Source organism: Sander vitreus, chromosome 21 (genome assembly GCF_031162955.1).
Source record: "Sander vitreus isolate 19-12246 chromosome 21, sanVit1, whole genome shotgun sequence".
NCBI lineage: Eukaryota > Metazoa > Chordata > Actinopteri > Perciformes > Percidae > Sander > Sander vitreus.
In genome coordinates this window covers 26107141-26130785 of record NC_135875.1, presented here as the reverse complement: position 1 = coordinate 26130785, position 23645 = coordinate 26107141, and the positions used below count along the sequence as shown (strand labels likewise).

Genomic DNA, 23645 nt, shown 5'->3' with positions numbered 1-23645 from the left:
ACTGGAACCGTTGGAGTTCGAACTCAGGGCCTTCTTGCTGTGACCTTGCAAACTACTGAGCCAGTGCTCCCCTACGGAGCCATACAATACTGATTGCAACTTTAAACAGCATGGAACAGAATATTAATTCAACAATAATTGAACCTCTCTTTATAAAAACTGATAAGTAACCCACTTTAAGATAACCATGTCATAAAGGGTTCTGAGATATCATCACGATACGAGGCCTCACTGAAAACTCAACCTGTGGTTTAAGGGCAAAGCTGAAGGCATTGAGACCCAAACACTTACGGAGTAATTGGATTACAGGGTTGCTGGAAGGTCTGGCAAGTACAGGTACAAGTATGAGAAAACTATACGGTGGTTTCATTCTTCCAAGGGCCAGTCCGTATGTTTCCTGGGGCGTCTGAACCAAACAGGCAGTCTTCCTGCAGGCTCATGTTCCGGCCGATGGTACCTCGCCGGCTGAAAGTGCCGTGCTGCCGAGGCAGAGTATTTCTTGGGAAACCTTTCTGCTCCACCTCTACGCAGAGATTATCCTTTTCTTTATCTGTTGTCTTTGACATGCAGCTGTACGTGTTGGGGTCTTGCTGAAATTGCAAGGTAAAGGGATCCGGTTTCTCACAGCAGCTTGTAGTTGAAGAGTGATCTGCTGAGCTGTACATGTGCCACTGGCAGGTGTGGGCCCCATGAGCAGGCAGGAGGAGGCTGTGACAGGAAGAAATGCTGTCATGCATGCTGTGTGCGTGGCTGTGACAGGACGTCATTGAGTCTTGTACGCTGTGGCAGGAGTTCTGGTGTTGCAAACTGTGGCAGGAAGCCAGCTGCTTATCCAAGTGAGGGCTGGGGCAGGGGAGCTGGAGGTCTGGCTGTGGGCTAATGGAAACCAGTGGGGAGCCTTCAAGGTGGTGTGCTGCATGAGGGCTGTCAAGGTGGGAGCTGTGCACACTCCCATCCATACTGACGGAAGCCATGTGAGAACGGTAGTCCTGGAGGCATGGACGCGGGCGGTTGAAGGAGCGTGACTTTGTTCTGTCATTAAGGCAGCTCTGTAGAGGCAGAGCGGGACGAGGGAGCTCGTCAGAAAGCGACTGTGGACGAGGCGAGGACACTGGTTCAGCGAGAGGTGAGATGGGGTTGGCGGTAACAGGACTCATCACGGCCACACAGCATGGACCTGTGTGATTGGGTGCGGGGCTCTGGGAATGTGGTGTCATTTTGTGGTAAGAACTCTGCACGAGGTGAGGAGAGAGTAGAGGATGCTTGCCTGAGCATGGGGAGCTCAGGTGGCAGTGTGGCTGATGGAGCTCCTGCCTCTGGCTCTGTCCGTCCCCATTCCCGTCCTCTGACTTGGACTTGGACGGGCAACAGGCCCACCAGCGGTGCCATACATCATCACGTTTGGCACAGTGCTGGATGAGAAGGAAGAGTCCCAAAGTGACACAAAAAGCCCCATACAGGCAGCTGAATATCATATCCAGGAAATGCCCCATTGATACTGCCAATGCTCCTAAAACCCAGGTAGACAGGTACAGAAAGAGGGTGAAGGCTGTGGCTCGGAGCTGAGATTTAAATGAGTGCTCATTGGCCAGCACCGACACACCTGTTGCAAATGGCGGACAGTCTCCACTAGGCCCAGAAACTCCCCCAGTGTCAGTGGGGCAATGATGGTTTGACTCACTAAATGATAACTGCTGCTGCTCCTCACTCAGAACTCGCAGCTCATACTTCTTCTCTGGGTGGCGTTTAAGTTGGATGTAAGTGCACAAGAAGTACACAGACATGACTAAGACCAGAAGACCCATGGGGGCATAGAAACCTCCCAAGCTTGGTTCCCATGCCATCCAGCAACTGAAAAAGACAGTGACATAAAGGTGTGTTATTTACTAAAGAATGAATAAAAACATGATTGTTCAGAAATAATGAGTACTTACTACAAAGCGTCATCCCTGCTGCCATAGTTATCCATACCAAATGCTGCTGTAACTCCAACAATCATGAGAGGGACTCCATCACTTACAAGATAAAATCTGCAAAAAATGTTTAAAATGATAAAGTATAAATGCTGGCAGGGTAACAGGTGGGTCAGAGAGACAGAAGAAAATCTTAGATCAAAACAAATGTTTTAATCATTTTTAAAACTACTGAATGGATTGCTGTGAAATCAGGTAGATATCTCCATGGTGCTCATTTTCTTTTCAATATGATGACATCTTTTGGATGAGTTGCCATGAAATTTGGTTCTGACATTTATATTTCCTTCAGGATGAATTGTAATAACTGTGGTGGTCCTCTGACTTTTCTTCTAGCGCCATCATCATTTGTCCAATACTTAGTTTATGACCAAATATCAGTAAAACTAATGACATTACCATCAGCCTCAGCTGTACAATGTGTTTAGTACTAACTCGCAAAGTTAGCAAGCTAACCGCCAAAGATTAGCATATAACATTGTCATTGTGAGTTACTGAGCAAAAATCCTAGTAAGTGCTACTTACCTGGCAATAAATATTTTTCTGATTCTAATTCTGAGCCCTAGAGGTGTTGGTAGGCATATTATTACTTTGGACTTGCTCAGGTTAGCTGTTTTTTCCTGTTTTCAGTCTTTATGCTAAGCTAGGCTAGCCACACCGAATCAATTTTATTTTATTTAGTCTCAAATCATAACAGAAGTTATCTCAGGGACAATTTACAGATAGAGTAGGTCTAGACCACACTGTAATTTACAAAGCAAGTGATTGGTGTGACAGTGGCGAGGAAAAACTTCCTTTTAACAGGCAGAAACCTCAGACAGAAACTGACTCTTGGTGGGCGGTGAGACGCTGTGAGAGAGAGAGAGAGAGAGACATATACAGCTATACAGAATCCCGACGCTGACCCAAGTTCTGTACTTAACACAGAGACATAAGATTGATATTTATCGTTCTCGATGGCTAATAAGCATTCCAAAACGATGAACTATTCAAGCTCAATTTTGTAATAAGTTTTTATCAGAATTTTAAAACGGTGAGCTTTGCTTTCATTTTGTGCAGAAAACAAGCTGCTTCTATTAACAGTGGGGGTGATTCACTGGCACAAGATGCACCAACTAAAACCAATTAGTGATGCAAAACTTTTATGGGAGAAACTCAGTTGTAAGATTTGTTCAACTTCAAATTCTTTCAAACTCAAAGTCCTAATTTGACTTTATATGCTAAGCAAGTAGTGCAGCATCAAGTAGCTGAGTATTATTGTTAAAGACTTTCTGCAAGTCTGCAAGGGCGCTCAATAATGAACTGTAAAAGGGCCTTTGGCTTAACACTCCAAAATGTACTTTCTCTAAATCAGCCGAAAATCATGTAAAAAAGAGACGGAGGTCCAAGGGCACGCGCATCACTGCTATATTCCACATTTGAAAAGCAGGGTACTGCTTGCTGACAGTCAGATCCCAGTAAAGCAATCATGTCAAACATTGACCAGCCCTTGTTGTGCACTTAAAAAACCTGCTTATAGCTCACAGCTTACCTGAGGACGGTTGGTTTGGTGCGAGTCTGGGCTGGCCCATTCCTCTTCTGGGGCCGAAGTGGATCTTTGGACACATCCTTACAGATGTTTCTAGCAGTAAATGTCAGCCACAGCATGGTAGACAAAGACGCATAGTGGAGCACAATGCCAACCTAACAGATAAAGTTGTAAACAAAGATTATTAAAAGCAATATGAGTTCATTGTCCAAATTTGCATGAGGGTGTATTAGTGTTTTGTACATGAATTTGAGATAAAGGGGTATTAATCATACCACAAATTGCACTCCACCCTATTATACCATTATTATGCTGCTAAGATAAGATAAAATAAAATAAGAGAAAACTTCATTCATGCCGTCCGGAGGGAAATGTATGAAAAGACAGAGAGCAACTGTTGCTGGCTGCTGCTTGTACGGCGCCGGAACTGGACCTGCTAACTGTAGCTCCCTGATACTTTGCTACATTTTTTGTTTTAATTTGTTGTCTTTTTGCCTTTGTTACCGGAGCACGTATTGCCTATGATAGAGATCCACTCATCAACATCGAAGAATGAAGAGCAGGGATTGGATTAGGTGCAGCGGACCTTGAGACGGTGACTTCCCACAGCATCTTCCGACCACCCAGCCAGACTAGCTGGACCAAGCGCCACCGAGGGCGGTGTGACCGCCCCGGGTAGAGAGGGAAGAGAGCCGGGATAAGAGCTAGGCTCGCCCAGATTGGACCTAGGGCTGTTCCACTACCCAGCCTGCACCTGGCTGATATCAGGTCACAGGAGAGTAGAATGGATGAACCAGTACTCGGGCTGGTCCAGCAACGGGAGATAGGAGACTGTTGTGCTCACATCTGGCAGAGACGGGGCTCCATCGTGGCATCCTGGATCGGCGTGTTCTGCGCCGACAGAGCGCAGGACTCCGGTGGGACGAGGAGCGGCAGACTCTGTTTGCATCAGTGATGTTTGGTACTCAAAGATAGTGAAAGTTGATGGCCAATGTTTCCCTGATGTCAAATTTTTTATGTTAAACCTGGAGTTTGGAGATTTTGTCTCCCCTCCTCTGGCAGTGAGTGTAATTACACACTTGTTGAAGTGCTGAAGAAGCAAATTGAACATAGCGGCCAAGTGGAATTGCAACTCCCGGCCTATCAATTGATGCCCTCTGGCCCAAAAAGACTTTTCCCCATAGACTTACATAGCGTAAATAAGTGGATGAATTTCTTCAAGCGTGACAACCCTAAACCAAATGTCTCGTCTATCAGAATTTAATTCATTCTGTCTGATAACATTTGGAAAGTGTAGAAGAGCCACATGAATAAATCATTTAATGCCAATTAAAGTTAGCGGAGCGGTAAACTGGAAGTAGTCGGCTTGGCCAGCTGAAGTCTCTAGTGTGCCTGCTCTATGGGCCACACAGTGCAAAAGCAGTGCCGATTACGGCTTCTTGCGCCACTGAGCAACTCTCACAAGAATAAACGGGGCTCCGCCTCCAACGCTGTATGTATCAATGGTATGAACCTACCCTGTGTCTGCACCAGGATAACCTGGGAACAGCCAGGCGGAACTATCAGCTGGTAAGACACTTAGACAGTGACATGTTTAGGTTGTTATGTCTCTGGTATATTTGATTTGAAATAAAAACAATGACTGAAACTAAAGTGCTGACTTGGTTTAATTGATTTTCTGTGTTCACATCCATACTGGGTGAACAGTGAAACAACTGTAGCCTTTTCTTTTTCAAGAAGTCTTACAATTTTGCAGTCTGCAGTCACTGATTGAAAACAGTTTGACACCAAATATTATACTGTATATATCAGGACTAAAAATGGTTTTAATTGGTCAAATGATGTTTGGTCCGCTAAAGTATTTGAGGGGATACTTGGAATATCCTCAGGTGTCTCAGGTGAACAGTCTCCTCCTTGCCTTTCTCACCACTGAGTCAGTATGCAGAGCCTAGGTCAGAGCATCGACGATGTGGACACCAAGGTACTTGAAGCTGTCCACCCTCTCCACCTAGGGACCCTTGATATGAAAAGGGGTGTAGTTCCTTCCCTGCTTCTCCACTCCATATATAATCTCTTTAGTCTTGCTGACATTCATGAGTAGGTTGTTGTCCCTGACACCAGCGGGTCAGGTCCTCTATTTCTTTCATGTAGGCCTTTCGATTGTTGTCTATGCTCAGGCCCACCACAGCTGTGTTCTCAGCAAACTTGATGATGGTGTTGGAGTCAAAAGTGGTTACACAGTCATATGTGTACAGGGAGAACAGCAGGGGACTTGGAACACAGCCCTGTGGTGCTCCAATTCAATTCAATTACATTTTATTTATAGTATCAAATCATAACAAGAGTTATCTCAAGACACTTTACAGATAGAGTAGGTCTAGACAACACTAAAAAAAAATAGAAAAATCGAGGAAGGGATGAAGTGACCCTGCCCGGAGGAAGCCCGGGGCCCCCGTCTGGAGCCAGGCCCAGATGGAGGGCTCGTCAGCGAGCGTCTGGTGGCCGGGTTTGCCACGGAGCCCGGCCGGGCACAGCCCGAAAAAGCTACGTGGCGGGCATCCCTCCATCCCATGGGCCCACCACCTGTGGGAGGAACCGCTGGGGTCGGGTGCGCTGCCACATGGGTGGCAGTGAAGGTCAGGGGCCTCGACGGACCAGACCCGGGCAGCAGAGGCTGGCTCTGGGGACGTGGAATGTCACCACTCTGTGGGGGAAAGGAGCCGGAACTTGTGCGGGAGGTGGAGCGCTACCGGTTAGATCTGGTGGGGCTTACCTCTACGCACAGTCTTGGTTCTGGAACCATACTCCTGGATAGGGGTTGGACTCTTTTCTTCTCCGGAGTTGCCCAGGGTGTGAGGCGCCGGGCGGGTGTGGGGATACTCACAAGCCCCCGGCTGAGCGCCGCTACGTTGGAGTTTAACCCAGTGGACGAGAGGGTCGCCTCCCTACGCCTGCGGGTTGTGGGGGGGGAAAACTCTGACTGTTGTTTGTGCATATGCACCAAACAAGAGTTCAGAGTATTCAGCCTTCTTGGAGACCTTGAGTGGAGTCCTGCATGGGGCTCCAGTCGGGGACTCCATAGTTCTGCTGGGGGGACTTCAACGCGCACGTGGGTAATGATGGAGACACATGGAGAGGCGTGATTGGGAGGAACGGCCTCCCTGATCTAAACCAGAGTGGTTGTTTGTTGTTGGACTTCTGTGCTAGTCATGGATTGTCTATAACGAACACCATGTTCGAACATAGGGATGCTCATAAGTGTACTTGGTACCAGAGCACCCTAGGCCAAAGGTCAATGATCGATTTTATAATCGTTTCATCTGATCTGAGGCCATATGTTTTGGACACTCGGGTGAAGAGAGGGGCGGAGCTGTCAACCGATCACCATCTGGTGGTGAGTTGGGTCAGGGGGTGGGGGGAAGACTCTGGACAGACCTGGTAAGCCCAAACGGGTAGTGCGGGTAAATTGGGAACGTCTGGAGGAGGCCCCTGTCCGACAGACTTTCAACTCACACCTCCGGCGGAGCTTTTCGTGCATCCCTGTGGAGGCTGGGGGGCATTGAACCCGAGTGGACAATGTTCAAAGTTTCCATTGCTGAAGCTGCGGTGAGGAGCTGTGGTCTTAGGGTCTTAGGTGCCTCAAGGGGCGGTAACCCACGAACACCGTGGTGGACACCGGTGGTCAGGGAAGCCGTCCGATTGAAGAAGGAGTCTTTCCGGGATATGTTATCCCAGACGACTCTGGAGGCAGTTGCAAGGTACCGAAGGGCTCGAAGGGCTGCAGCCTCTGCCGTGAAAGAGGCAAAGCAGCGTGTGTGGGAGAAGTTCGGAGAAGACATGGAGAAGGACTTTCGGTCGGCACCAAGGTACTTCTGAAAACCGTTCGCCACCTCAGGAGGGGGGAAGCGGGGAACCATCCAAGCTGTGTACAGTAAGGATGGGACGCTGTTGACCTCAACTGAGGAGGTAATAGGGCGGTGGAAGGAGCACTTTGAGGAACTCCTAAATCCGACTAATACGCCTCTATGGTAGAGGCAGAGCTGGAGGATGAGGGGGGGGGGATTGGCATCAATTTCCCTGGTGGAGGTTGCTGAGGTAGTTAAACAACTCCACAGTGGCAAAGCCCCAGGAATTGATGAGATCCGTCCAGAAATGCTTAAAGCTCTGGGTGTGGAGGGGTTGTCTTGGTTGACACGCTCTTCAACATTGCGTGGAAGTCTGGGACGGTGCCTAAGGAGTGGCAGACCGGGGTGGTGGTTCCCCTTTTAAAAAAGGGGGGACCAGAGGGTGTGTGCCAATTACAGGGGTATCACACTTCTCAGCCTCCCGGTAAAGTCTACTCCAAGGTGCTGGAAAGGAGGGTTCGGTCGATAGTCGAATCTCAGGTTGAAGAGGAACAATGCGGATTCCGTCCCTGGTCGTGGGAACAACGGACCAGATCTTTACTCTCGCAAGGATCCTGGAGGGAGCCTGGGAGTATGCCCAACCAGTCTACATGTGTTTTGTGGATCTGGAGAAGGCGTATGACCGGGTGCCCCGGGAGATACTGTGGGAGGTGCTGCGGAGTACGGGGTGAGGGGGTCCCTTCTCAGGGCCATCCAATCTCTGTACGACCAAAGCGAGAGCTGTGTCCGGGTTCTCGGCAGTAAGTCGGACTCGTTTCAGGTGAGAGTTGGCCTCCGCCAGGGCTGCGCTTGTCACCAATCCTGTTTGTAGTATTTATGGACAGGATATCGAGGCGTAGTCGGGTGGAGAGGGGTTGCAGTTCGGTGGGCTGGGGATCTCATCGCTGCTTTTTGCAGATGATGTGGTCCTGATGGCATCATCGGCCTGTGACCTTCAGCACTCACTGGATCGGCTCGCAGCCGAGTGTGAAGCGGCTGGGATGAGGATCAGCACTCTAAATCGGAGGCCATGGTTCTCAGCAGGAAACCGATGGAGTGCCTTCTCCAGGTAGGGAATGAGTCCTTACCCCAAGTGAAGGAGTTCAAGTACCTTGGGGGTCTTGTTCGCGAGTGAGGGGACAATGGAGCGGGAGATTGGTCGGAGAATCGGCACAGCAGGTGCGGTATTACATTCAATTTATCGCACCGTTAGACGTAAAAAGAGAGCTGAGCCAGAAGGCAAAGCTCTCAATCTACCGGTCAGTTTTTGTTCCTACCCTCACCTATGGTCATGAAGGCTGGGTCATGACCGAAAGAACAAGATCCAGGGTACAAGCGGTCGAAATGGGTTTCCTCAGGAGGGTAGCTGGCGTCTCCCTTAGAGATAGGGTCAGTTATCCGTGAGGAGCTCGGAGTAGAGCCGCTGCTCCTTTGCGTCGAAAGGAGCCAGTTGAGGTGGTTCGGGCATCTGGTAAGGATGCCCCCTGGGCGCCTCCCTAGGGAGGTGTTCCAGGCACGTCCAGCTGGGAGGAGGCCTCGGGGGAGACCCAGGACTAGGTGGAGGGATTATATCTCTAACCTGGCCTGGGAACGCCTCGGGATCCCCCAGTCGGAGCTGGTTAATGTGGCCCGGGAAAGGGAAGTTTGGGGTCCCCTGCTGGAGCTGCTACCCCCGCGACCCGACCCCGGATAAGCGGATGAAGATGGATGGATGGATAGACAACACTATCATTTACAAAGACCCAACAATTCCAGTAATTCCCCCAAAACCAAGCATTTAGTGCTACAGTGGCAAGGGAAAACTTCCTTTTAGGGTGAAACCTTGGACAGACCCAGACTCTTGGTAGGCGGTGTCTGACGGTACCAGTTGGGGGTGTGATGAACAGTGGCAATAATAGTAACAATAATGATAATGGAACTATGACTAGAAACAGTAGTTGTAGTAGTTCATGGCATAGCAGGGCACTGCAGGGCATTACAGGGTGTAGCAGGGTGTAGCAGGGCACTGCAGGGCGTAGCAGGACGTAGCAGGGCGTAGCAGGGCTTCAGTGTTAGGGATGAGGGTGGAAGAGGTGTGTCCGCCCACTAGGGTTGGGCATTGTTTTGATTTGAACAATTCTGATTCCAATTCCGATTCTTCTTCCGGTTCTTATCAGTTCTAAATTCCAATTCTTTAAGGAGTGGAGTTGAAACGGGTCACATGCTTATTTCACAGATGAGAGGAACATTCTGTTTTGATTCAATAGGGATTTACAGTTTTAGTGGGCTTTTTTAACATCAAAGCCACACTTTAGAGCGCTGCTTACTGTGCTCCATGGCTGCAACACAACAAGCACCTGGAAATACGGTGGCTGCTACAGAAACCGAAACCTGCGCATGTAAAATTTGGAAACGATGAACTTTTTCATAACCAAATTTTCCAATAAATATTCCAATATAATTACTATTCCATCTTCATTTTCCACCCTCACCACCTGGGGGTCTGCTTGTCAGGAAGTCAACGATGTCCCTTACTTTCCGCTTTCTTTGTGTTTACTTTAAACTACGGTCGCATCGAGGAAACATTAACAACGTTGAATGAGCAACGTTACACGCTGAAAATGGCAAGTTTTGAAGAAAGTTTGGATCATGCAACAAGGCAGGCCTTCTTGGTTCTTTCAGGGAATGATTTTAAAGATTTTCGAGGAATATGTTTACGGAATTTACTCTCTAACTGGGACGTTTTGGGACCCATTGGCGGGGATTTGCTACGGAAGAAATACTCACAGCGATACACTGGCAAGCTCAAATGACGTTTAACCATATATCCAGCTACTTTATATAGCTCATGTCTTGTTACTGTATTGTGTCAACAGTTAACTTCATTTATATAATAGTGTATGCAAATGTTCCAACAAAACATTTGCAGAGCCACCGTCGGTGCGTCCGGATCTTAGCGCCGCCCAAGACGATTTTGATTGGTTTAACGAAATGCAAACCACCCTGACCGTTTTATTTTTCCTATCCAGGAGCGTATGCCCTTGCTGCCAGATCTTCCTCCTCAGCGCTGTGGAGATAGGTCTGGCAATGCGAGACTAGACAAAAGAAAATACTTCATACTCATCCACTCAACATAGTGTTGTAAAAAAAGCACAAAAACACAATAGGCACAATAGCAAACATACAGTACCCTGTTCTGTATATATGAGCCAGAACACATTTCACACATGAGTAGCTTGAAAGGAAACCAGAAAATAATATATAGCAAGCCTCAACAAGTTTTGCTCGTGGTAGTGATTTAACTTAACACTCAGTGAACATTTACTTTCCCACGGACAATGATGCCTCTCTCAGTTTCTGAGTGATGCCTATAGCTGCCAGTGACCTCAAAACAGCTTCAGCAACAGCTAAAGGGAGCTTTCAGTTCCCTTTGGTTCATCTTACTGTTTGGAACACGTTTTTAAAAGTAATGTGAAATAACACTATTCTGAGAAAGTAAGAAAACAACAACTTACAATTTGGCACACAAAAGGTAAGTTGATCTGATTGATGCCCCCGGCGAAAACTCCAAATGTCAGCCCCGTGTGAAAGAGGAAGTTGAGGAGTGTGTGCCAGCCATTCCTGCTAATGCGGACCACACTGCAAACAATGAGTTCAAAGTTAAAAAGATGGACGTCCTTTTACCTACTCTGCATCCACTGCTGGGTAATCACACTAAAACAGTGGGTCGTAGACATGTATACAGTATTGTTGTGAACAATCATACTGCATCATCTTTGGCCTTGAGAAGTATTTCAGGGGAAAAGCAACGTTTACCTGAATGACAAATAAACTGTACAGCTGTATTTGGATATAATGTGGACTATATTGCTAAAATTCGTAATCACATAAATAGCACTAATGGGAGTGTCTGGATGGTAATGATGTGTTTAGAAACGGATATTTTAAATAAAACTGTATGGTTGTGTATTTTGATGTTATGCCAAATTAACACTTTTTTCAGGTGGTGGTAGACGTTCAAAAAAGCATTTTGAAGTTTACTGAGGCTTTGACAGTGACCGATAGCTCTTTCAATCTAAATATGGGTATGTGAGTATTGTTTTAAGATAGACCTATCCTTTAATAAATGTTCTTCTCACCTGTGGTGGACAATATAGGTCATGATGGAGACAAGCAGACAGAGCAGCATGACTGCTGTGCAGGCATACACCACTGGATGCAGGTAATCCCCGGGGTATGGTGGGAAGGACAGGACTCTCTTCAAATCCTGCAGAATGACAGAAGTTTAGATTCATTAGATTCACAAGAATGAATAAAACAAAACAAAAACAGATATATATATATATACACACATACACACACCCTCGCAACAATGCAGGCTGATTTGCCAGAAGTTGCCCAGTTGGTCCTGTGTGGATCGAAGCCAATCAATACTTTGTTCGGAGTATGTTGCTACATTTGTCTGCCAACAATATTCGGCTTAAAGGAATAGTTCAGCATTTTGGAATTTTAGGTGATTGATATCGATCTCATGGTTCTGTGTGTTCATTACAGAGCTGGAGTCAGGAGCTGGCCTGGTTCTCTCAACTCTAAAGCTCACGGAGTAACATGTTGTGTCTGGTTGGTTTATTCTGCATTCAAATATATAACTCCCCATAACAAAATTTGGTTACACTTTACTTGAAGGTATCACATAAGAGTGACATGACACGGTCATGAACACATGACACTGTCATGACACATGAACCCTAACCCTAACTTGACACTTACTAAAAGAAGCCTTATGTCATAAACGTTTATGACTTGTTTATAATGTTTATGGCACGTTCATGACAGTGTCATGTCACTCTTATGTCGATACCTTCAAGTAAAGTGTAACCAAATTTTTTTTACGAGGAGTTATATGTTAGAACTATTTCTTTACGAACAAGTGCAGTGTCTCTGGCTATAGTGCGGGTTGCCAGAAGCAGCAGTTGGTGAGCACATGACTTGGTATGTTTAAGCATGATGGTAGCAAACCTGGCAACCTCGCTGTAGGGACAATGCTGAGTTTATGTCAAATGAAAGTTTCCATTTCCAACTTGATCAGTTTCCAACTTGTAAATGATTCTCATGTTAAGTCATGACCGGGAAACCTGGTTTTTGTGAAAGCTTCAATATATCAGACTAATAGTTTTGGAACCTGGAAACCAAACAAGCAATAACACCTCACATCAAGTCTGTCTTTCAAGTTAATAAAAGCGGAGAGGCAGGTTTTTTTGGGCATCTTTGGGCAAAAAGTTCCATAATAATCTTTTAGCATATTGTAGGCATCTCCTACTTGGTTCTGTATTCAGGCTTTAGTAAATCTAGCCGTCACTGGAGACTTTGGCCAATAACAGGTCATTTTAGATAGAGAGAGCATTCCAATTGGCTGTTCTGCCAATGCATATGCACGTACACATTTCTTTGGTGCAAGTTCTGTTTATTGTAGCCAAAGGCTCAGGACTGCAGCTATTTCTGAACTATTAGATACGAGACTTTATTGGGAGCTATATACAGCACATATAGAAACAAAATTGTGTAAAAATGTAGTCCACTTTATTGTCCAGGGAGCGGACATTTGCTATCAAAACATTCAGGAGAGATGTAGTCTGCTGGAGTTAGCGTTTAGCCTAGCATGAAGATAGATAGAGTCTTTATTGTCCCATAGGGATAATCATTTCCACACATCTTCTTTTCATGTTCCATAGCACAACAACACATATAAAATCCACATACAAATGTAACACATATACAGAAAAAACACATCACATTAGGACACCGGCACATTTGCCGTGTTTAAGTTTCCTTTCACAGTGCCTCTGACAGCTCTTTGTTCGGACCAGAGGACACCGCCTACTGCTGACATGCGAACGTGGAGACGCCAGAGGCGGCTGCAGTGTAGGTCATAAACCCCGCCCCCTCCATAGCTGATGGGACAAACTAAAAAAATCAAAGTAAAGATTGTAAGATTGTTTCTGTCATTTTAGGTAGGTGTGATCAGGCTGATTCAGATGTTTTGTTCAAATGTTCATTTTTCTGATCAGTTTGGTTTTTATTAGTTACTTAATGCTATAAAGGCTATATTAGCCCTCCTACACAATCTGGACTGTGGTCATTACATCTACATCTTATCTTATCTATATCAACTTATTATTATTATTCCCTGTTATATATTGTTCTTAACGTGTATATATATATATATATATATTTGTCTAGCAATTCTAATTCTATTATGTGTACATTCTTGTCTTTTCATAGTCATAGTTAATATTTAATAATAAGCTATTGCACTGTTCAATCCCTGCACTGTTCTCTTTTGCACTACCACCATTGAGAGTGATTTTTATAACTTTTTATAACTCTTTAAATTTCTGTGAGTGATTTTTATGTATGTGAGATATATGTGTGTATGTGTGTTTGTTGTGTTATGGTTGTCTAACCTACTGGATGCCTAAAATTTCCCTTGGGATGAATAAAGTGTGTATCTACCTATATATCTATCTAGCTATCTATCTATCTAAAAATGGGGTGAAACGTCATGATTGACAGCTGTGATTGACTCGCGATTGGTCGAACGGGCGTATTGGTTCCCCGGCTCCACCGCCCGATCACTACTGTGCTGACTCTGGCTCCAACATTACAAGATGGCCTTATCCGGGGTATTTTGGTTTCACTTGGCAGGAAGTGTAGACATGTCGTCCATCTTTATATACAGTCCATAGCTGTGTGTGGGTTTCGTTTCTAAACAGTGGAAATGTAACACGCAAGATATATACAACCTTTTACCATTCTCCAGTGTTCAGATTATTTCAGGGGGTATGAGAAGTATTTTTGTTTTGATTTGTTTACATGCAAATGACCGGTGCATCTACTGCGGCAACGATATTTTCAGTGAGTGTCCAAAATCTCGTTTGGTCGTTCACTATTTAATAAACACACTCATAGATTAGTGAGTTAATGAATGAGGGAACGGTTGTGAACACAGCTTATGAAGCCGGTGCATGACGTGCTCTTCTGATTGTAAGGGCTGGACAGAGAGGGAGGAGGGAGAGCTGCAGCTCACTCTACTTCCACTTCTGGCATTTTTTTAAATTTTTTTTTTATTCTACCTCCTGCAGCTTTTTCACCATGGATATTGTGCTATGTTGCTATGGTATTTTTATTCCCCAAACCACCAACTCTGCAAATAGACAACCATCTAGCCAATGACATGTAGCCTACACTTGCAAGTGTACAAACATGGGAATCTTTCCATCTCTTCCATGCATTATATATGATGTGAAAGCAGCACAACACTCAAAGAAGCAGCACGCGGTAAGCTGTTCACTAAGAAATAGTTACAAACAAAACAAGACACAATGTGTTAATCAGTGAGCTTTAGAGGTGTTGGAAGCTGTATTTTTTTTTTTTTACTTTGGACTGTCTCCAGTCTGTGTGCTAAGCTGGGCTAATAACATCCTGACTATAACTCCAACCTTAACACAAAGACACAAAATTGATAATTAATCTTTTCATCTCAGTCTCAAAAAGAAAGCACAGTTCCAAAAATGTTAAACTACTCCTTTATTGACCTAAATAGCTGAACCTGGAGCTCTCTGTGTCCAGTTTCTGACACCGATGTCAACATGCCGTTATAAGCAAAGCGCTTAAAGAATGCTTGTAAAAGAAAATGATCATGTTCCTCTATGCAAATGCTAACATCTGTGCTAACATCCAGCTTCACTCATGCTGCATAGAATATAGATATAATAATATAGACTACATGAAGCCTGCAGACTTGCTGCTGGAGGCCGGACTGTGCTGCATGTTTCCAAATCCCTGCACAATTACTCACGGCTCTTTCAGTATGCGTGCATTAATGATATCTCCTGACATGGCAACAGGATTCTACATACACTGAGTGAGCAAAAGACACATTATCTGGGAAGCTCAAGCAAGATCAGTAGAACCCAACTGCATAATACATTCTGGCCTATATGATTGCCTGCCCCAATCCTCCTGCTACTAATATAAGGCTGCAACTATTAAGGAATATTTTCATTATTGATTTTATTATTATTATTATTTATTATTATTGATATTGGTTCAACGGATTTGAATATGGATATATGAAGTTAAGCTGCTGTCTGGTGTATGCAACCTACCAAACTACTGTATAATTGCGACCAAATTTAAAGCTGCATTGGTTGATTTATTTTTTTTACCACTTGGGGGCAGCGCAACAATCTGCAAACACAACATTAAAATATTATTACCTTATAAAATTGATATAGTGAGTGTGTTATACAGTGTCTGTTTGCAAACAGTTGGGCATTTACACACCCAGCAGACGCAGAGCTGTAGAATAGAGCCATACTATCCAGTAACCCTCTGCCTACAGTACCACCACTGCATGGATCCACCCGTTCTCACCTGACTTCACTCACTCCTAATCAATGGTCTACTCCATGTCCCTTGTTCTGGCTAGCAGCAACATGAAGCAGCATGTGAGGGCCTTCTGCCCCTGGGATTCAGATACATACCTATGGTTGTGTGTGATAAAGTGAGTTTTCTGCTTTCTTCATATGTTGTTTTACTTTATGCTTATTTGTAGATTGGCTGTGATTAAATGCTTGACCGGCATAAATTGGTCAACGCTGTAATCGTCATCTTGCCTGTTTGCCTTGAGACTACAGAAATAATGTGTGCACATGATTCATTAATTGTAGCACATTAATTGTAGTAACAGACCATTTACATAGCGCTGATTAGCAGATTGGAGGAAACTAGGGGGGATAACAGCGCTAATGGCTACAGTGCTACTTATCAGGGGAAACGTTTACTAGGGGTGGGGGAGAAAATAGATGCAGCATATTGAGATATTTTCCGTGGCAATACTGTATTGATACACATACGCCAAGTATCAATCTTTTATTATATAAATTGCACATGAGACTTTAAGTTTTTGGTACTGGAATAATAAAATCAATTGCTTTTTCAGTCAAAATTGAAGTAAGACTACCGAACGGAGAAATTTAACTTTTTAGATAACCGATGTTTTCCTTTGGGGAAACAATATGAAGTTGGGGAAAAAAGGTAATCCATTACAATTAGGGCTGTCAGCATTAACGCGTTAATCGCGATGCGATTAAGGGTCGAGCATAAAGCGTTATTTTTTTTTTAATCGTATTAATCGCATGTCGCCATTTATTCATTTATTTTCACTTCACTCTGCTTTGCGTCGTGCCTAACAGGCTACTATTCTGCCGTACTTCCTCCCAACACATCCTGCTGCTGCAGGAATAGCAACGCTGATTTTGGCGCCTCATTCTGGTGCCACTGATATGTCTGCTCTTCTCTCTGCTGCTCTGAAACAGACGTTACAGGAAACAGAAACACCGCTGCACGTGACGCTAGTTAACACTATACTCGACAGCAGCTAACGTTAGCCTACCGCTAGCTAGTTAACACTATACTCGACAGCAGCTAACGTTAGCCTACCGCTAGCTAGTAGCTGGATTAAACACGGTGAAATGCTGACAGCTAACGCTAAACGGTGTAAAGTTTGTATGTATTTCACTGTAGAGGATTCAACACCGGGATGTAACAATCTGCAGCTGCCGTTGTTGGAAAAACACAGACGGTGTGTTCAATGAAAGTGGTAATTTACAGTCTCGTGGTGCATTCAAAGTTGATTACATTATTATTAAATCATTTAATTTTGACGATATGGCCTTAGCAATAAACAAGCCGTTCTTTAATGTCGCCAACTGTTTAGTACCCTTCTTTTTTTTAACTTTCTTAAAAAGTATCGTTTCAGGCACCATTAAGGCACCGGTACCATTTTAAAAGTACCGCTTTAGCACCGGTATCCAAACCAAACAATACCCAACCTAATATTGACTAGATTTAAATGTGTGACTAGATTAAATATATAATAAACAAATACAAATCTTAAAATCAAGTTCATAAAGTCACTTTCTTTGCATTCATTTGATTCCCAATCAAGATCCACTGGTAAGAATTGCTTTCCATTGTTAGTATGCACTTAAAAACTGTTCTGAAATGCAAAATAATAGAATTTTAATCATGTGATAAAACATACGATTAATCACGATTAACTATAGAAATTCAACGATTAATCGCGATTAAGAAAATGTAATCGTTTGACAGCCCTAATTGCAATATATCGCAGAATATCGCAACATGTTTAAAATCGCAATATTGTATCGTGACACAAGTATAGTGATGATATCGTATCGTGGGGCCTCTGGTGAGTCCCACCTCTGACGTTAACAGGCCCAACCGGGACGCCAGCGACCAGCCAGCCGGACATAACACGAAGAGGTGTCAACAGTTCCAACAACCTGTTCCAATTTTAGTATATGTACTAGTGAACTAACGCAGGTCGTCGAAGAGAGGGACTCCCATGCACGCACGGCCAGACCGGCTAGCATATAAAGAACAGGAACTCGGATTACAACACACCCAGAGGGAGTGGGACTTCATTCTCTGCTTAGGACGCCATTACTTCACTTTATCTTCACATTACAAATCATTTTTTGCTGCTGTATTAATGTTCTGAACCTTTAAAAAAAAGCTTTAAAGTGCTACATTCGAGAACAGAATTTGGTGTGGTGTTTTGTTACCTTGTAGAGCTATATTCTTCTAAAAAGGGAGGCTTGTACTGTTCAGTAACGTGCAAAAATAGTTTTAGAAACCAACATGAAAAAGAATCGTGATAAGACCGTGGATCATAACCCTGCCTGAATTTTTCTTATTTTATTTTTTCCATATGGCCCACCCCAATCTCCACTAGTCTCGCATTGCCAAACCGCACAGCGCTGACTATGGTTTGGTTACATCAATGGGTGTAAATCAAGCGTTTTATTAAGATTCCATTATATATGGATTCTTTGGACAATGATACAATATTTACTGACATTACAAAGTCTGCCACGATACGATTTTTGATTCCATTCAGAGGCCTGTGACCAGTACGAGACGATACATAAGCCCATTTAACACAATCAGTTACATTTATATCATCTCACAAAAAGCCACTAAAATATGATTTCAATTAAAAACAAACTACTCTAAGAATAAATATAAAGTGGGGATTTCAAAATAAGGGCGCATCTTAAAGATGACATTATGTATTGATATTTTCACTTTGTATTGATAATATTGGATCCTTAAAGGGATACTTCACCGATTTAGCATTAAGCTTTGTATCAGCAGAAACCCGGTAGTATTTTTGAATGAACGTGCTTCCCTCCCTCATGTCCCCCTGAGACGAGAGATCTCTGTATTGTGGGTCTGGAAAAAAGCCTCTGATGACGCAAAAATCGTCGTTTTCCGTCATCGGAGGCATTTTTGCTACATGGACTACAGCCAGTAGTAGGAGCTACTTCCGCATGTTTTCAACCCGCCCATAGGGGGTTGGACGTTCATCTTTCTCCGAGGATTCCTGAACCAAAACGAGCGTCAGCCATCTTGAATCCTCGCTTACTGGCTTCTCAGCAGAAGATTTTAGATAGATTTATTCATCCCGAAGGAAATTTTAGAACAACAATTATGTGCATTCAAACTACCGCACGCGTGTACCACCGGGATACATTGGTACAGATCGGAGAATATGCAGGACACTTTATTACAGACGGAATACTCCACACACTACGCGAGTTTCGCCCGCCAGGTATGGAGACCAGCGGTGCTGCTCGATGCATCTGGCCGGTAAAGGAACATCATCAGCGGGGAACGTTGAGCGAGTGTGCCGGTGGAAAGCTAACGCTAGCCGGCCACCTGTTCCATGAATCCTGCTTGCAAGTGTCCGCTCATTAGACAACAAACTGGACTACATCCAACTTCAACAAAACTCCCAACGCGAGTTCAGAGACTGCTGTGTTTTTGTTGTTGTGGAAACATGGCTGTATCGGACTATCCAGCCTGCTGCTCTGTCGCCGGGTAAGACTAGCAAGTGGAGGTGGGCTGTGTTAACACGGACTGCCTGGTGCAGGAATGGGGTGCTTGTATCCAACTAACTGCTAACTGCTGGTGGAGTTTGTGACCATTCTACATTTCACACAAATTTACGGCTGTTTATACTCGGTGTTTACAGCCCACCAAGCGCTAATGCTAGTAGCTATGTGTTAGCTGAACTTTACGGAGCATATGTGTGTGCACTAAATGTAGCCTGTTTCGTATGTTGTTTTTATATAATGTCGTTTTTATATATTTTAATTGTGTAACCACTTGAGCCACGGTGAAACGTTGTTTCGTGTATATGGTTGAAATAACAATAAAACACACTGGAGTTGAGTTGATCGTGTCACTGTCTGTCTGTAAAGGGTAGGCGTGGCTTAGGAGTAGACGCTAAAGCAGCGAAGCAAGTGCATTCTGGGTCTGCATTTTCTCTGCCTAGAAGCCACCAATTTATTTTTTTTAAATGTCACATTTCTACTACATAAGTGACCCAATTTAAAGATATATTCATCTTTCCAATGGTGAAATATCCCTTTAAGGATTGATATTGATCTGGCTACATCGCTTATCTATTCTGGGATATAGGGGAAAAATGCTCTGGTTTTACACTAACTTTTAAAAGTGTTTGCCAGGCTGGCAAATAGTAAATATGGTAAACATCAACACCCGCCATTATTACTGTAAAGCCTTTCCTTTACACTGCTGACTCTCTCTACAGCCATCTGAAAGCAGCAGGTATCTAGTCCATCTGCATCTCTAAGTGGAGTGATGTTTCCCGCTGTCAGGCCAATTATTCACAGCAGATCCGCTGGTTACTTTTTGTGCAACCGGCATCAGACTGTTGTAAAATAACCACAGACCTGTATCTGTCCTGAACACCGGGTAAACGCGGTACCGGATGCATTCGTAATCTTTTTTTAAGCCTATTAATTATAATAGGCTACAGGTAACCTATGTGTGGCTGTGATGAGCAACATGACCTAATAGAGATTGTTCGGGTACAAAACTAAAAGTTTAATAACTATTTCCATCCCAAGTCCCAGAGAAAAACTGTCGCATAGGAGTCCCAAACTTACATGACAGGAAGAGCTCCTCTCTGATTTAAAGGGGGTGGAAGTAGTGAATGTTACCATACCATAACACCTGAAATTGGGTTGACAAAAACTCACGTTGCCCCCCCTATTCCAGCAACAGTGTCCGGAACTACAGCGCAATGGACAGATAAGGACATTGTTTGTTACATCTACGGGCAATTCAAATGGGATTTGTGGTACAGCAGGACACAATACGGCAGATCATCACTGCAGGCATAATAACACACAGCAAGCAGCGATGTCTGTGGTGGGAGGAGGTTGAGCCAACCTTGCAAAATGAAGTTTTCCCATGTTTTTTTTTTCTCGCAAATTTATGAGTTTTTCGTGTCAGATTGACCACTTTAATCTGAGATTATCCCAAGTTTGTATCATAAATTTACTTAAGTTTTTTTTTCTCGTAAAGAAAGCCTACACATTTAATCTCGTAAACTCTTTGTTGGCCCCCTTTCCCCCTTTTGTGTGTCAAACTGTGTGTTGGTATGTGTGTTTGGGTTTGTGTGTGAAAAATGTGAAATATATATGTGGATGAGTGGAATGTGGATAAAATGTATATGTGGATGATTGGAAGCATTGAGAGTGTATGGTTGGGGAGGCGTGAGTATGGTTTAAGATCCTGTGGAGTAGAGGAATACTGTTACTAGTAGGAGTTGTACTCTGATTAGAGTATGAAATTACACAGTATGCTGATATATGTATTACTTCTGGATGGAAATAATAAAAATAATTTAAAAAAAAATAACAATAAGCACACAGACTGACGTATAGTAGCTCAATCTGCCATGCCATTGAACTCCACTGTCATCCAAGAATTATTAAAAACACATTTGGTGTCACTATAGTGCCACACTGCTGTAATGGTGACATAAACACAGCCAGTGTAACATACAGTTTAAAATGGAGAACTCTTCATTGACCAAATCTCTGTAAACCTTCCCGTTCACTGATTAAACGCATCAAACTGTCTTTTAGCATTACATTGGATGCTCATGACATTACTTATGCATATCTCCACGGTCATCGGTGGCACAAACGATCAATTATGATCTGCTCATCATAATTTTACAAGGGAAAAAAAACATGGGATAAACATGTGAATCACCGCTACAGTGGTGAAGAGCTATTGTGCAATCAACTGTAGAGATCCTGAAAGAACTCGAGCTTTTACAGACTGCCGAATTTGAATAAATCTAATAAAATAACTATTTTTTTTCTATCATAACTAAACCTGTGCTTGGCTACTAAGTGGTGAGGAGGGCGTTGTATCATGTGAAATGGTGACATCAACACAAAGCCATTATATATTAGGCTCATCATTTTTAGGTCAATGATGAGACGGCCCACTTTGTACCGTCTCGTACAAAAGTTGACGACTGTGCGACAAAATGTGATGAAAACTGGTCAATTTCAATCCCTCTCTGTAAGAGTGCACAGTGAACACTTTCTCAAAATGTTAAACTATTCCTCTTAATCTACACTTTTGACATTTCAAAAGACACATTTGGTCCTTTTTCAGGTAATAGCAAATCCATGAGGCTACCAACAAATACTTTATGAAAGGCGAATCACTGCACTTGCATGACTATTATTTAAGCTCAGATGACTTGGCTGTGGAGGCAGCAGTGTGGAGGAGGCTTAGATAAAGTGACTCATATACAGTAAGTGATGTGCATATTCTGGACAGGTCTGGCATTCCCTTCTGTGTTAAAAAGCAAAACGTGCCTTTCAAACAACAGTTAGGCCTTATCCTTTCTTTCATTGGAGCACCCTCCTGCATGTGCATAATTCAAGCTGAAGATTCCTGTGGAGGCAGGAATCGAGCTAACTTGGCTCCGTCTTCATGACAGCGTCAACTCGCTTTTCCTTTGTGTTTCAAGGCCTTGTATTTTAGAGACACTGTCATGTCTTCCGCCTCTCATCTCTTTCTCTCTCCAGGACAGCATGCTCTCATCACGCTCTACTGAGCAACCCATCTATTAGACAGAGCATGACTGATTAAATCCTTTGCCGATCCCATAAAAAATACAGGCATGCACACAGCAGCAGAGATCTGTGCACACTCCACTTATTTCCGATGACCAACCACGAGCTGTGTCACGAGCCAAGATTTTGTAATTGGGCTTCTTTTGTTCTGAATCGGATTCCTGTGCTTATGTGTAATAATCATGATTGTTTTAGAGCATCAGAGATTTTCACCAGCTTACACCAGTTACAGGGACTCCAGATACAAGTTACAAGATGAGAAAAATGATAATTTCTTTTAAGTGCACGTGATTGGTCGAAGGCGGAGGCATTCACCTCTTGTATTGTCTTCCTACTGGTTACATTTCTGTGAGATGTACGAGCTAAATCGAGCACTCTTGAGGATTATTGATCTTGAGTGTATCAGACATACAGTGGGGAGAACAAGTATTTGATACACTGCCGATTTTGCAGGTTTTCCCACTTACAAAGCATGTAGAAGTCTGTAATTTTTATCATAGGTACTCTTCAACTGTGAGTGACGGAATCTAAAACAAAAATCCAGAAAATCACATTGTATGATTTTTAAGTAATTAATTTGCATTTTATTGCATGACATAAGTATTTGATACATCAGAAAAGCAGAACTTAATATTTGGTACAGAAACCTTTGTTTGCAATTACAGAGATCATACGTTTCCTGTAGGTCTTGACCAGGTTTGCACACACTGCAGCAGGAATTTTGGCCCACTCCTCCATACAGACCTTCTCCAGATCCTTCAGGTTTCGGGGCTGTCACTGGGCAATACGGACTTTCAGCTCCCTCCAAAGATTTTCTATTGGGTTCAGGTCTGGAGACTGGCTAGGCCACTCCAGGACCTTGAGATGCTTCTTGCGGAGCCACTCCTTAGTTACCCTGGCTGTGCATTTTGGGTCGTTGTCATGCTGGAAGACCCAGCCACGACCCATCTTCAATGCTCTTACTGAGGGAAGGATGTTGTTGGCCAAGATCTCACGATACATGGCCCCATCCGTCCTCCCCTCAATACGGTGCACTCGTCCTGTTCCCTTTGCAGAAAGGCATCCCCAAAGAATGATGTTTCCACCTCCATGCTTCACGGTTGGGATGGTGTTCTTGGGGTTGTACTCATCCTTCTTCTTCCTCCAAACACGGCGAGTGGAGTTTAGACCAAAAAACTCTATTTATGTCTCATCAGACCACATGACCTTCTCCCATTCC

General features: G+C 43.8%; 1 protein-coding gene across 1 annotated transcript in view; it reads right to left on the bottom strand.

Annotated features, from left to right (window-relative positions):
* Nucleotides 1-353: 353 nt before the first annotated feature.
* The window catches only part of adgra1a (adhesion G protein-coupled receptor A1a), a 25523-nt gene continuing 2231 nt past the window's right edge, over nucleotides 354-23645 (bottom strand). The window contains exons 2-6 of the mRNA XM_078279999.1: nucleotides 11504-11648; nucleotides 10880-11003; nucleotides 3505-3656; nucleotides 1935-2030; nucleotides 354-1851 (exon numbers count right to left, since the gene is read on the bottom strand). Coding sequence (XP_078136125.1) covers nucleotides 354-1851; nucleotides 1935-2030; nucleotides 3505-3656; nucleotides 10880-11003; nucleotides 11504-11648 — 2015 coding nt within the window. The remainder of the gene's footprint in view (nucleotides 1852-1934; nucleotides 2031-3504; nucleotides 3657-10879; nucleotides 11004-11503; nucleotides 11649-23645) is intronic.